This window comes from Toxoplasma gondii, chromosome XI (assembly GCF_000006565.2).
Source record: "Toxoplasma gondii ME49 chromosome XI, whole genome shotgun sequence".
Classification (NCBI taxonomy): Eukaryota; Apicomplexa; class Conoidasida; order Eucoccidiorida; family Sarcocystidae; genus Toxoplasma; species Toxoplasma gondii.
In genome coordinates this window covers 6,429,048-6,443,380 of record NC_031479.1, presented here as the reverse complement: position 1 = coordinate 6,443,380, position 14,333 = coordinate 6,429,048, and the positions used below count along the sequence as shown (strand labels likewise).

The following is a 14,333-nucleotide window of genomic DNA, read 5'->3' as shown; positions in this document are numbered from 1 at the left end:
ACGGAAACGACGGAGGGGAGGATGCGGCCAAGGCTGTCGGGGGCTGTCTTCCCATGTGCATGCGCACCGAAAAGCGTACGTCTCAGCGTCGATACTCAACTTCTGCGGGGACGCGAGTCTCGCTTGTTTCGTCGGAAGGTTCGCGTCGAATAAATCCTCGCAGATTGATCTTGCTTTTACCGTTGTCTCTGCTTCATCTTCGCGTTTTCCAGCGCCCATCCCCTCCTGCCTCCGCGCGGCTTGCCCCTCGCGACTGACACACCGCCCTGTGTCGTTGAGTCGTCTGCAGTCCTTTCACGGTCGTCGTCTTTCTCCTCTCTGCTCTCCCACTGTCTGGCCAGCATCCAGAGTTTTAGCCTTCTCTTCTCCTTACGCGTCCTTCTCTTGTTCTCCCTCTTCTCCCCTGGATGTTCTCCTCGCGCAACTGCGTTTCAGCGGCTTCGCGGTGCGAAACTGGTGAGCCGTGGACGAGGGTGTCTGGCGAAGGATCCGAAGGAAGGAAGAACAGAATCCGAAGGAAGAGAGAAGCGGCGAGAGTCCTCGAAAGAAGTCAAGATGGCGCACAAGACAGCAGGCGATCCAGGGCGCCTCGTGTCTCCTGGAAGCAAAGAAGCGGGGGGGCAGGCCTTTGAGGCGAATCGCGCGCAGCTTGCAGAACTGTTTAAGGCAGCCTACGAAGGCGACCTCTCCCGCCTGGAACAACTTCTTCTCGACTTCTCTTCCTCGGAAACTGGACACTCGTCTAAACTCCGCCAAGCTTCTTCCTCTCCTCCTTCTGCTTCATCTTTGTCGCCTTCGTCGCCTTCTTCTGGAGCGTCTGCGTCTGCCTTTGTAGAGTCGCTCTCGCCGGAAGCTCGGAAGGTCTTCGCTTCCACGCTGGCGGAGTTCAGAGATGGCCGGCGGCGCTCGGCTCTCCACTTTGCCTGCGCGGGTGTCTGCCGAGACGTCGCTTCGTTGCTGCTGCTTCTTTCTCCTTCGCTGCTCGATTTGCGAGACGAAGCTGAGGAGACTCCCCTGCTTCTGCTTCTCAAAGCGACGGCTTCGACGCCCTCGGGTGAGAAGAAAAGGGAGGGTCTTCTTGACCTTCTCCAGCTTCTCTTGGATCGCGGCGCCGACGTCAATGCGAAGAACCTGGACGGCGTCACTCCCCTCCACGTCGCCGCGGGAGCGGAAGACGAAACAGAGGCAAGAGAAATCCTCTCCCGGCTGCTAAACGCCGGAGCCAAGGTGAGCAGCTCTCCATCACAAATCGAAAATCGATTCCCTCACCAAAGTGCGTTTGACCTCCATCACAAAAGGTGAAAGGAAATCGCCTCCATTCTCCACATACACCTTTTTATCTACACATATATCTGTCTACCGATATATGTATATATATATATGCATATATATATATGTTCGTGTGTATGTGTAATTGTATGCCTATGTCTATGGGGATATGTTCAGTTATATATATATATGTATATATGTATATATATATTTGTGTGTGTGTGTCCCATATGTGTTATATGTATATGTGCATATATGCATATATGTATATATATAAATATATATATATTTGGATGTATATATGTGTGTCCTTGCATGTTTCTTTCTGTGAAGCGTGCTTCATGCACATCTGTCTTTTTACCTCATTTGCATGAGAAATCTCTCTCTTTTTTGCGTCAGGTTGTGTCATGGCGTTCCGTTTTTTTGTTGCCCGATGAGTCCTGAGACAGACGCAGAGGTTTCGGTTCTCCTTTTTCGTCGTCGGCCCGTCCTGTGTTCTCTCCGCGATTCACAGCTGATTTTCGTTTCACTCGTTCACTGCGCCTGCCCTTTGACTTCGCTGCCATTCCCCGTCAGGTCGACGCGGTTTGCGCGACCTTCGGAACGCCTCTGCAGCACGCGATCCTCTCCGGGCGCCGCGCGAATGCGCAGTTTCTTTTGGACAACGGCGCGAATCCCGACGGCGAAGCGAAGGGTGACAGCGTCCAGTGCGCTCTGCCTCCTCCACTGGTCTTCGCCAGCAGCGCAGGTCACGCAGAGACGGTTGAAATGCTTCTCCGAGCAGGCGCGAATCCGAGCCGAACCGACGGAGAGGGATGGACTGCGCTGCAGTGTGCGGCCGAGGCTGGAAGCGAAGCAGGCGTCAGGGCGCTTCTCGCTGCGGGTGCGGATGCAAACGTCGTTACTCAGGTGAGAACAGCGTGTGTCTCGAGATCTGGGAGTTTCGCAGCTTTTCACTTCTTAATGAACTCGTCTGAGACGCCCTGGCGTTGAACTGCGGCGCTTTCAGCCCAGGTGCTTGCACCGCGTAGACGTCGAAAAAAAGAGCAGCGGCGACTTTACATTCATCGAGACAGCCGGGGGTCGGAGTCGCTCGGACGCGAAAGAAAGGCAACTTGCAGGAGAGACGAACGGCGGCAGTTGAGGGCGAAGGCGAATCGCAATGTGTCGGAGGGGGAGAGAAGCAGGGCGAGAGAGACGAAAGAATCGAAAAGAGAGAGGTCGAGAAGAGAGAGAGGAGTCGCTTTCAGAGAGGTTCTCTCCAGACGGAGTGCCGCCGACATCCCTCGCCGCAATCGAAGACGGCAGAGGTATCGTCTAGTAGCCTGGCGGACTTTGAGGGACTTGCGTCGGCTGTGAAGGAAAACCAGGAGTTCTTCGGGATCAACACTTGTGACGTTTGCCGATCTGCTCAGCGGTGAACGGAGCACGTTCGCGAGTTGGTTTCTCTCTGTCGGACGCCTCAAGAAATGCGGATAGATGCACTGAAGACCCTCGAGCGCCGAGGGGTGTATACATTTGGTGTCTCGGGCTATTTCTAAACTTTCCTTCAGTTGCCCTCGGACCGTCATGAACGCTCGTCACAGGTTTAGCCCAGAACGTATCGAATCGGATCTATTTATTCAGCTGTGGTCGACTCTGCTCGGGAGACGCAGTCGAACTGGGACGCGGTCTTTCTCTGGGTTCAGACACGATCTCGCCGAAGGAGACTGCTGTGAGGGCCAAGAGCTTTTTGAAACTTACGTTCAGCAATCGAAAGCGCTTCCCTGATCCACCTTATGGGGGCAGTCATCTCTGAGACAGCACTCTTTGCAAACGTCTTCTCGCGGTGCTTCTGTCTTTCTCCCAGGGCGCGACGGCTTTCGACTTGGCTCTTCGGTACGGTCACCTGGCCACGGCGGCACTGCTGAAGGAGGCGATGGAAAGGGAAGACGTCCCCCGCAGGGAGAGGGCTGCACCGGACACACAGGTAACTGGTCGATGGCAGACGCGAGGCCGCATCTTAAGAGAGTCCCGGTGTTCGACGCAGAAAGCCCAGATTCACCCTTGCTGGTTTCGCTCGAGACAAACGTTAGCTAGGCGTTTCAAGAAGTCCACTGAAGCGAACGCCATCGGAAACCACGCCGCAGCTAACGCCTTTACCTGCGCTCTAATACTGCAGCAGATCTTTTTCCTGAGAACCAAAGCCTAGTTCTGTCCGGTCGTCTCAGTCTCCTATGCACCACAGACAAAGGGGAGCGCGTTAGGAGGTTTTCGTGGTCTCGGAGCGAGCGTCGCTAGCGTGTCAGTCACAAGACACAAATGCGGAGTTTGCTGCACTGGATCCGAGGCACGCTGCTGTCGCACCTCAAGAGCGGGGGTTCGTCGCTGCGTGCACTGCCGTCTTGGTTTTCAACGGCGACTGAGCCGCGGGGTGTGTAGACTGCGAAACCGCAGGCTATCTGTGGCACTTCGCTGTCTGCAACTTCTCACGCAGGGCGCCGAAGAGCGTCCTCCGAGCGAAGCTGGCGACGGGGTGGCCCAGTCCCTCTGTCACGCTCACGCCCGGTGTGGATGTTCTCCGCGTTTTTCCGACTTTCTCCTTTCTCAGGTGCCCCAGTCGCCCGACGCTGCCTCGGAAGGCCGGTCCGAGCGGGGGAAAAACGCACATGAAACGAACAGTGCAGGTGCCGCGTTTGCCGGGGAGTACGAGGCGGAGGAGAAACCCGCAGAACTCTCAGAAGATCAAAAGACAAAAGGTGAAGAAGCGGAGGCGAAGAAGAAACAGGCGAACGAGCTGGTGGCCCAAAGCAAGTACCAGGAAGCTCTGGATGTCTACCTCGCTGTAAGTGCGTGGAGATATACGGTGGCCTGCGACCTTGTGGGGCGTACAGGTGATTTCTGAGGTTCTGTTGCACAAGCTGAAGTGGGATCTTTTCATGGGCTTTCTCCGTCGAAGTTTTCTATGTAGCTCCTATTCTTCACAGAATCTATCAACTGGAATGTCGATGTATTCGTATAGCTTGTACCCATGTGCTAGCTTTTCAAATACACGCTTCTAAAACACAGTTGTGCGTGTATTCCAAGACCTACCACTAAAGGAGCTTCACGGTCGGGGGCTGGACCGAAGCCTACCGTGGAATGGAAGGAACGCTGGTGCGTGTGCCTCTACGTGAGTTCGCCTCGCTGGGGTCTTCAGAACCCGTAGAACCACGAACATTTTCCTCGCCTTGTTTCGCCATTCATGTTGAAAACGCATGATGAGAGAAGAAATTGACGGACTGTGGCTCTAGGGAGCAAAGCGGGCATCGCCGGAGACGAAATCTCTGGAGGCCGGGGGGGAGGCCAGAGTGACGACCGAGCAGGGGTTGCTTCAGCGGGGTGTTTGCGTAGTTGAGAGTGTCGCGCTTCTCTGCCTCGTGCTGATCTTGCGCTTTTCTGTGCTTGTGCTAGTGACGATTGTCCAGGGAGAAAACGGGGTCGAAAGTGGGAAAAGACGTCCTACACAGGTGCGGTGTTGTATGTACAGGCTTTACAAATTTGCCCTCGCATCCAGCAGACGCGACACCAGCGTGCGGTGCTGCATGCGAACAGTTGCCTGATGCTGCTGAATCTGAAGCAGACCCCCAAGAAGGCGCTAGAACACGCGGAAAGGGTAAGATGATTCTGAAATTTCTTCACAACTGAAACGAAAGCCTTCAAAGGTAATCCTTTTCGTGCCGCCGCATATCTCCATATATATATATATATGTGTGTACGTTCATATCTATGCATACGATGCACACATATATGTGTGTATAGAAAGACAAAATGTGACAGGAGAGGTGTGGGTGAAGGAACGTTTGTGTTGGAGGGGATGAAGAGTTCACTCTCACTACGAAAAAGGGGAGCCGAGACGAAGGACCGAGAGATGTTTGCGCAATTTCTCCCACTCTTTTTTCTGTGTATCTCCACACACATCAGGCGATTGCACTTGATCCAGAGTGGGTACGAGGATACTACCGAGCCGGTCAGGCGCTCGTCGCTCTCGGCGACCACGCCGAAGCGGCGCAACTGTATTGGCAGGCTCTGATGCGAGACCCCGGAAACAAAGATATTTCGTAAGTAGAATGAGTCAAGGAGACCAAAAGGCCCGAAAGTAGTGGTTTCCAGTGTATCTTACGGAAAACACGCCGGTGCTGTCAGGACAGCTGGCGCAGGAGAGGGCAAGGTGAAATGGAGTCTGGGCAAGCAAGTCTCGGTGCTTTCGTCTGCGACACTAGCTTGCCCACTGTAGCTATAGATCAGGCGGAGAACTGGAGCGCATGCGCTATGCGGCGTGAGATAGAAAATCCGTAGATCGCCAGTAGGTGGCAGCGGACACTGCCGGTGTAAACTGCACCCCTGAGCCTTCATTTGTGCCGTGCAAGCAAAGGAGTTTTGCGGTTGCAAGGGAAGTGAGTAGTTGGGGACGGTGGTGACCGACTGGAAATGCCATTTTTTAGCTGCGTCCCCAGAAGATATACGGGTCAGGAATGAGGGTGCTGTTCTTGGCAATGCTACTGGGCGTTTCAGGCGCGAATTCAGAGCCACAGTCGAAACAGCCAAGACAATGCACCAACGCACGGCTAACTGACATCGGGGACATCCAGTGGTGTCGAAAAAAGAACGGGGACTGTTCTCAAAAGGCAAGTTTTCAAACGGTGTTTTGCGGAGTCAGACAAGACCGGCCGGCAGCTGGTCTCGACCGTTCGTGCATGCTGCTGCTGCATTTGCGGAGGTTGCACCCGTCCACCACCTTAACGTCAGAATCTCTGCTTCTCAGAGGACACCCCTTTTCCCAAGAGGCACAACGCAGTCAAACACTGTAACTGTTGCTAGAGATAAACTGCAGCGCGGTCATGAGTCGCTGACCCGGGTGGAAAAGAGCCGCAAGTCAGCGTTTTTGTTGGGCCGGCGGTGTCTCATGGCAACGTGTCCTACACACTGTCGTCAGTGCTCACCTGACGGGAGTAGTGAAGCCACACGGGTCGCATAACTATCATATCTTCCTCTTTATTGTTCCTGTTGTAAGTACCGTTCGACGTACCAGGTACCAAGGAACTCCCTCGCCGCGGGCTGTGCTGTTCTGTGCTGCTCTTGTTAGTTTGTCTGTCTCTTCGCTATTCTGCTCGGTCTCACTGCTCCGCTGAGAGGGTAATGCGTCTCTCACTCTGACGAACTTCTAACGTTTAGAACTGCAACCGGGTGGCACGCGTCGTTTCTAGCCTTAACTGGTTGGGCGTCACGTGATTGTGCCCAGTATTCCGCTTTAATATTCTGTTTCAGTGTCCAGCCACGGCTTACGCGGCAGAACATGACCCTTTGCGACTTCAGCAACATGTTCTGAAGAGGACTGCTGACGTTCAAGCGGTCAAGTTGGTAACACTGCAGCATATTTAGCGTTTACCTTTAACGCACTGAAATGTGTTCTGCTAATCAACTACGGTTTATCATCCGCTGTCGCTATGCAGAATTTGGAAGTTGCGGTCTGCCTTCCTGAAGAGTGTCCGCTGTGTGGCTGTTTCCACCGACAGTCAGACCGGAAATCGTTCGAAGAGCCGACGTGAAATTCGAAAATTGCAGTGCCTTGGTAATTAGCTTGAGTAGCGAGCAGTAACTGAGCTTCAGCTGACCCCATGCTTTCCGCTCGTCCAAATGAGAAACGAAATGCAGGGACTTACACAGTAATCCTGCACGACAGTAGGTGATCATCGCGGCATGCAGCGACCTGACATGCCTCTCACACAAGGTTTCCCTGTGTAAACGCATTTTGGTCTGCAATCATCCGATTGAGTCTTAAGGAAACAGAGAACCAGCCCGCTATGTTCTGACGCGATGTGTGCACTACGTGAGAGAACATTCTGTAGAATCACAAAGTGTATATGACACGGCGACGTGATACGCTACTGCGTTGTCCGTTTGTCGTAACTCAGTCCCCTAAACGGAACGCAGCTTGCAGAGAATGGGAGAAACGGAGGACAGTGCAGCCGACGAAAGCAGGCGTGTGGGTGAATCCCGCTCCAGACGCCGGGTTTTCGCGGCTTAATCGGCAAGGGGCGTCGGGAAAAGGTGCCTACATTTTTATATTTCTGTGACGTTTAATCAGCCGGAGCCGCCTCCGAGCGGCGCGCTCAGGCTGGCTTTTCACGAGCAACGGATTCTGTAGTTTGTACCATGACCATAAGCGCGCGTGTGAAAAATACAAGTAACAACGGTTACTCGAGACACCGTTAAGAAAAGCCCCCAGCTATAACATGTTCCCTCACCTCGGCGAGTGTGTATCGTTACTCTGTCACCGGACGAAAAGACTTCAAACCTCGGAAGAAATCACGGTTGTCACTTTTCGGTGAAGAGTGCCCATTTCTGGGAGGAACCACATCTTGTTTGTGTCTGGTCAATTTCCGTACGTCCTCTGCAGCAGCGCGCATATGCTACACAACCGATAGCTTTATACAGACAACTGACTGCCGTTACTTTTTGCGGGAGCAGCAGGCTCACAGAAACCAGCCCCGTAGGCCGCCTGGAGGCCCCGACGCGTGGGAACGTGAGGTGGCTTTAGCCTACGAAAGGCACCGTCCCGAGAGTCACAGCACGACTTAGAGGAAGTGGCTGTGGTAAGGGAAAAATTTTTTGAGGCAAGGATAGAGTATAATGAGTTAGAGTGGAAGGCAACGCGAATCATCGAATGGTGGGGAGGTGAGGGGAGGAGAGCGACTCAGCTCGTTAGTGCTTGCCTGCCCTTTAGCTTGTTTTTTCTTGGACTGTGGGGCTGTATAACACAGCCCGTGAACCGACGACAGCACACAAGCGGCTCACCAAGGCCTCTCATGACACTTTCGGCGAGCAACTCGTCGGTGGCAATTTGGCGCCCTTCAAGGTATGCTGCCTTGAAGGAAGGCTCTTTGCTACGGGGTGGAGCAGTCGGCTTCTTTTTTTGTGTCCACCGGAGCATTTGGTTGATTTCCGTACCCAGCGGCTGGCTTTGCAGGTTGTCAAAGCTCTGCCGCCCGGTCGCGGCACAAAACACCGCGTGTTTGTTGCAGGTACAACCGCTTCGGGATATGTCGCCTGCTTTTCGATGAGGAGATGACGCTTTGAACTTCCTAAACCTACGCCACCATGGCCAGCCGGAGACTATGCATTCACCTCCTCATTGGCCTCCACTATATCTGGATGCACGTAGCCTCTTGCATCCTCACAGCAGAGACGACCGGTAATTGCCCTTCCCCATTGAGCGGTCAGCTTGCCTGTGGTACAACAGTAGAAACTGTCGTTACTCTTTTCTTTCAAGTGAAACTACCCAAGCATCAACGAATTTTCTGCCGAAAGAAGAAGTGTGCCTTCCAGAATGCAAACTCTCAACACATGTAACACAGAAAAGTCACACACAGGGCACTAGGCTGTGCTTATGGACGCCGGTCCGTTGTTTAGAGGGCTACAGAAGCAACTCACTTATTTGGATGGGGATCGTTGCTTGGTGCTCACAAACAGTCGACAGTTACGCACAAGTCATCTGAGAAAACAGCACTTGGTCGATTACAATTTATCTCTGTTATTGCTTCTGCACTGCCTGTGCCTCTGTCAACAGCACATGTAGCGCATGAAGAAATGCAGGTTGACGAACAGAAGGTGCCTCCAACGTCTCTTCGGTACCCTTCCTCAACCGCTGCTTCTTCTCTGGCAACCAGCTCGGCAGAACGAACCGGAGCAGACCACCTCATTCATGTACTAAGGCATCAGGCTCAAACACAGCATCCCAATAGTGTTGGTGTACGCGGGAAAAAAAATCCTCCGACCGATCAAACACCATCCAGGAGCGTTCCTCGTTCAGTTACCAGTCCCTTAGCCGCTATTATAAACACTGCAGATCTCCGGAGAGCTCAAGAAGCGCGGCTTGAAAAATGGCTTCAGCTCGCTGCTACTGGCGCCTTCAATGATCTGGCGTGGGGATGCCTTAACAGAACTGCGAACGGTAGTCAGATGTCGCAGGCCTGTGTACTTCAGTGGGAGGCACAGTTCTGCATTGCAAACTACTTGCTGATAGATGCCTTGAATTCTCGCCGAAGGTATTCACGAGATAACTGGCTTGCAAACGACGGCTCGTGGGACGGGTTGAACGAAATGACCCGGCTCTGCCAACCACAGGTGTACGATTGGTCAACGAAACGAACTGCGGATTGTAGAAGGGCCGCGGCAGCTCTGAGAACATCATTCCCACCAACGGAGTGCGTGTAAGTCGGAAAAGCATAGACCGTGCTGGTCACGGGTGTCCTGCTACCATGTTGGTGCACTTCGTAGATGTGTACCCAAAATGATTAGCGTTTCCACTGCACAGACAACGAATGGTGCGATACCTGAAGTGTGTACCAAAAGTGCAACGTGTCTGCGTTGTCGAGATGAATTGCTGGTTTGTTCCGATCATTTTCATTTTATCTGTGTGGAACAGGCCGACAGAATGCATGAACTGAACATGTCTCCTCCTTTTACTTGCGATGATCATTCCTTGCGTTTGTTAAAGAGCCTGGCGTCGAAGCAACATACTAATATCTGCGCACTTGTGCCGTAACAACATGGCAGACTGAACTGCGACGCATTGTGTGTTACGTGCCAAGCGCCCTACCCGTCATGTTTGCTCCGGAGCGAATTCCTTCGTGCCACAGAAGCACACCACGTGGCCACTCTTTGACCCGTAATTTCTTGAGATGGTGTCACGACGGTGAGTCCTGTGAGTCCCCATCGTTTTCCGAAACAGAGGGGATTCATTTTCAGAGGCGAAGGGTCGTGGCCCCATGCTGGCCAGTTGTTGTGTTAGTGAACCCTAGACAGAATCTGAAAGGGTCTGAGCAGGTCGGTGACTCGACATCGGGCGGTGACTCAGCTGCTGGGCAGCCGCGGGTGTTTCTGCCACCGCATTCTCCATGTAGGGGTATTTTAGACTGTTTTTTCGAGACTGTATTGGCCGAATGTTAAACGTGCGCGATCACAGTAAGGCAGATCATCAATTGTTCTGGTTTTGCTACCCCGCATCTTCGAACTGTCCGGCTTCCTCCCCTGGGTTCCGATGTGCCTGCAGAAAGCTTTCAAGCGTATCAGGCTACGCTTTAATTTCCGCCAACCTCAGTGTGGTGCGCTTTTGCCCGATGGCGTCTCTCCTCATCAGTCTTTTCGGTTTTATGTGTGCGCAAATGGCTGGCGCTTAATGTGTCCGGCGCATGTTCCCTGAGGCGTCGAATCGTATTTTCGTCGCGCCACTCATCTTAGACTGCCAGCCGCCACTTGGTATTGTTTTCACTGTCATAGGACGATGCTCTATACCATTGGGAGATAAGCGAGCAAGGACAAAACGCTTGGCCTCAGGCGTGAGCCAGGAGTCGACAGGTCCAATTGGTATCGCAGATCTGCCTTCGTGGCTTGCTACGTGTCAGTCCGAGTCAAGCAGTGTAGCTGCTGCTACATCTAAAACAACTGAGATATCAACGTTTGGATACAGGGTTTTCTGTGGCACGATGAATATGATCTGCTAACCGAGCTCTCGCTTTAGCGGCGAAGTGACACTACGCCGGCAGACAGCGCTGTGCTACTTACCAAACGATTGTTCCTAAATTAATCTTGCGCAGTATAACCATGGTGTAATGAACCGACATAGAGGTAGTGTGGTATCATACAGGTACTATGTATGGAAAGCTTAAGCGTGGAATATCAAACGAAGCAATGGATCAGAAAATGCATCACATTAACCACTGTTGTGTTTTTCATCCGATAGTCCGTTCATGTAACTAAGTGTCAGAGTTTCCCCTTCCAGGATACTAATTGAGTCAGCTGCGAGCAATATCAATAGTTCCTTGTCTGAGGGAGATGCGTTGGCGGAAACGCGGCGACGGCTGGCAGAAACTGTGAGATTGGCATAGCAGTTTTGACCCCTGTAACAGAGTGCAGTGATGTACGAACAAGAGCATGGAACTTTACACCTGTGTTGGCGGGTGTACCTGCACTTAGAGTGTGTAACAGAAGCGGTATCATGCGCGATGTCTCAAAGACCCCTCATGCCTAGATAGTGATGACTCAAACGGGAGCCGCGAGACGCGGACACGCCAGCTGTCGACGATGCCTCGCTGTCCACAGAACGCGAATTGATCAGCGAGCCATACGGAAGGGAAGCAGCGCGAGGAAAGGCACGTGTCATGCGTAGATTTGTACTGGAGATCCGAAACACAATTTTTTTACACGTCGATCCAAAGGTTGATTGACTCGACTGGCGGTGGCGGCTATTGTGACTACTGTCTCGCTGGGCTCTGGGGCAACTGCATGCGAAAGATTGCAAACGCAGATGGAGCGATGCGCTCATCATAGCGTAACTTATTTTGCTTGGGACTTCCTCTTTGTCCAGCAGAGAAGTGTGCATTTCCGCGGACATCTTTGAAGCTGGGTCACGCAGGCAGAGGTCATTCGGTGGCGTAGACACATACGGGTGAAACAGCTGGGGAGCAGTTCGTTCACCTGAGGCCCTTTCCGGGCATTATTAAAGCTGTGCAGTGTGTTTGGCATTCTGTGTGTTGGCATGATCAATAAACGAGTTCGAAGTGTCGCAGGCGTCAGAGCGGACTGGCGAACTGGCAGTTCCTGCAGTTGATCCGATACGGAATTTCTACGAGCTTGAATGACGGAGTGTCATCCTGAGTTGCGTTCCCCTCCACACAAGAAGACAGACAAAGTTGTGTCGAGTTTCGTGCAGCCTCTTTGGATGGCGGAGGCCTCTTCGAGTCACCCAGCTTTTTCCCATGCTGTGGCTTTTTGCGGGACACACTAGGCTCCCCATTCCGCTGACTTCCTTCGTCCCACTATGCGGACGCACTTTTTAAACTAGGTCTTCTAGTGAATCCTGGATCCATTCGCCCATGAGTTCGACCGTCCGTAAGGTCTTGTGCATCATCCCTGCCTTATCTGCCTCTGGAAGCCGGGCAACCTTCCACACTGGGCAGCGCCATGGCCCGTCGGTCAGCCTCCACGGGGTGGGGCGACTCTCCGAAACCCTGCCCCGTTTTGTGATGGGAACTTGTCGGCAAAAAGGACCGTCGCAAACACCCACTGGACTTCAGACGTCGGGATCTCACGCACAGTCGGCCGCATGTTTTGTCCACAGTGGCGTGGCTGTGCCAAGGTCGTCGCCGTCGACCCGTGGCTCTGTTGACTCCTGCGCCTGGGCCTCCGCGTTGCTGGCTTCCCCTCCACTGTGGAGCGGTTCCTTTGTATCCGGCCAGCTACCTCTTCTCGCTCTGCACTTCTGTCAAGGCCGGTCCATGAAGACGGCTGCGGAAAAAGATCCGCAGGCGAAGAGCAATTCGCGGCGGCCGTACTCCCCAAAGGTCAGGTGGCTCGCTGAGCAACTAGTGAACCTGTCCCAGGAGGAGGCGGACTCAGTGTGTTCATCGTTGAAGGAGCGGATGACGGCAGTTTCTAACACGCAGTCTGGGGACCAGAAAGGATGGACACCCCAAACCCCAGGGAACTTCACATATTTCCCTCACCCTCTTGGGATCTTCGCGGCCACCACAGGGTCGCTCCGCGTCGTTGGCGTAGGAATGCCACGCCTTCCAGCGGTGGCGATGTCTATCATTCACGCTTCGAGACAAGTAAGTGTCTCTGAACTCTCCAAAGCCCTGACAGTGGCAAGACTTCGACCTAAGGGGTGAAGAATTCTTGCCTGTGCTGCGAGTTACCGCCACACATACTTCACAACCGTGCAGGTATAAACACCGCGCTCAAAGGTAGGCGTGGTTGTAGCATGCTAGCTGGAACACTTGCTTCCACAGGAAATTGCGTGGCGAACTCGTAGACCCGTGGAGCAGTGGCTGAAGCCGATTTCGGTGGCAAAATACCCTTCACCATTTCATCGTAATGGCTTGCATTGCTTTTAGATAGCTCGCTCTCCCACATATCACCCTTGCTCGGTGGCTGTTGAGTCTGACAACCGGTCGCCACTGCATGCTGTGGAAAATTCCCACGAGCTAGAGTTCTCCGGACTACCGGCGTCCTTACGGCCTGTTCCCTCACGCGTCGGCCAAGAGTACATTTTCGTTTCCTGCGACTTTACGGCAGGACGGGGAACAGCTCGTCTGTATGCGTGCCACTGGAGTGTCAAGGAACCTGTGTGTCTGTGCTGTTCTCCAGGATGACTCAGAGAAGACCGGAGCATCAGAGGCTACTTCGCCTCCGGTCAAAGCAGCATCGGAGTCGGCTGCAGATACCTCAGCACCTGACTTGGAGCGGACCAGCCAAGAAGCAGCCGGAACGTCACCATAGAACATAGATGAGAATTCTCAGAAGTAATAGAATGAAGGGCTGCTAGATAACCGCGAATGCACTCCAGATAGCCCGAGGACAAACGGTGTTTTGTGGTGCGTCCATTAACTGCAGGCCCCGTGGTGCTGCGCGTGGGGGTAAAGAACAAAAGAATTTAGTGTGGAAGTCTAGCTCGAGGCGGACCGTGGACCGGCCGATATTTGTGTATTAGAGAAGGAGCTGAGGTTTCCCTCGTAGAAGTAACCGGTTCTTATCGCCGAGATGGCAGAACCGTTATCTGCCACCCCATTACCGAGGGGGAGCCTTCATACAATGGGACGAGCATTCGAGAGTGGCTCGTCTGAGAATGGATTGGTGTGGCGCACCAACATTCGGCTCAAAAAGAAAACTCACCGGCAGAACATTTCCCTTGAGAGATCCACAGCCTCGTACTGCTGTTTACAAAAACGAGCACAGTTTCGACACAAGGCGCTGCATTCTGTGCTGCACTGTGTCAGTTGCTGGATAGTCGCATGAAGTGGATGTGAAGGGTAAATGGAAGTTCCGTTGCTGATATTCGCAATATGAAGACTGCGTCTCTCGTCTTTCCTCTTTGCTCACTGAAGATATATAGCGTTTGGGTACGATGCGTGTGCGGATGGTGGATGTTTTCGTGGAATCCTCGGAAGAAACACCTCATTGGGTGTTAGGTGATACTGAGGTGTACTTTTTCAAGCCCTTCAAAATCTACTCTATCAACCTGCACGGACTTGTTTCCGAGCGTC

General features: G+C 53.1%; 3 protein-coding genes across 3 annotated transcripts; all 3 read left to right on the top strand.

Moving 5' to 3' along the window:
* The first annotated feature begins 133 nt into the window (after positions 1–133).
* On the top strand, positions 134–6,561 carry TGME49_216050 (tetratricopeptide repeat-containing protein). The gene is made up of 7 exons (XM_002370874.2): positions 134–1,227; positions 1,846–2,178; positions 3,119–3,238; positions 3,860–4,093; positions 4,778–4,903; positions 5,212–5,348; positions 5,803–6,561. The coding sequence occupies exons 1-7, from the start codon at positions 556–558 to the stop codon at positions 5,861–5,863; spliced, it is 1,683 nt and encodes a 560-aa protein (XP_002370915.1). The 5' UTR covers positions 134–555; the 3' UTR covers positions 5,864–6,561.
* Positions 6,562–6,931: 370 nt separating this feature from the next.
* On the top strand, positions 6,932–10,469 carry TGME49_216053 (hypothetical protein; the record flags this gene model as incomplete). The annotated part of the gene is made up of 3 exons (XM_018779710.1): positions 6,932–8,482; positions 8,858–9,500; positions 10,343–10,469. The coding sequence occupies exons 1-3, from the start codon at positions 8,389–8,391 to the stop codon at positions 10,467–10,469; spliced, it is 864 nt and encodes a 287-aa protein (XP_018635224.1). The 5' UTR covers positions 6,932–8,388.
* A 991-nt stretch (positions 10,470–11,460) lies between these two features.
* TGME49_216055 (hypothetical protein) lies at positions 11,461–14,234 on the top strand. The gene is made up of 2 exons (XM_018779711.1): positions 11,461–12,899; positions 13,438–14,234. The coding sequence occupies exons 1-2, from the start codon at positions 12,165–12,167 to the stop codon at positions 13,567–13,569; spliced, it is 867 nt and encodes a 288-aa protein (XP_018635225.1). The 5' UTR covers positions 11,461–12,164; the 3' UTR covers positions 13,570–14,234.
* The last annotated feature ends 99 nt before the right edge of the window (positions 14,235–14,333 follow it).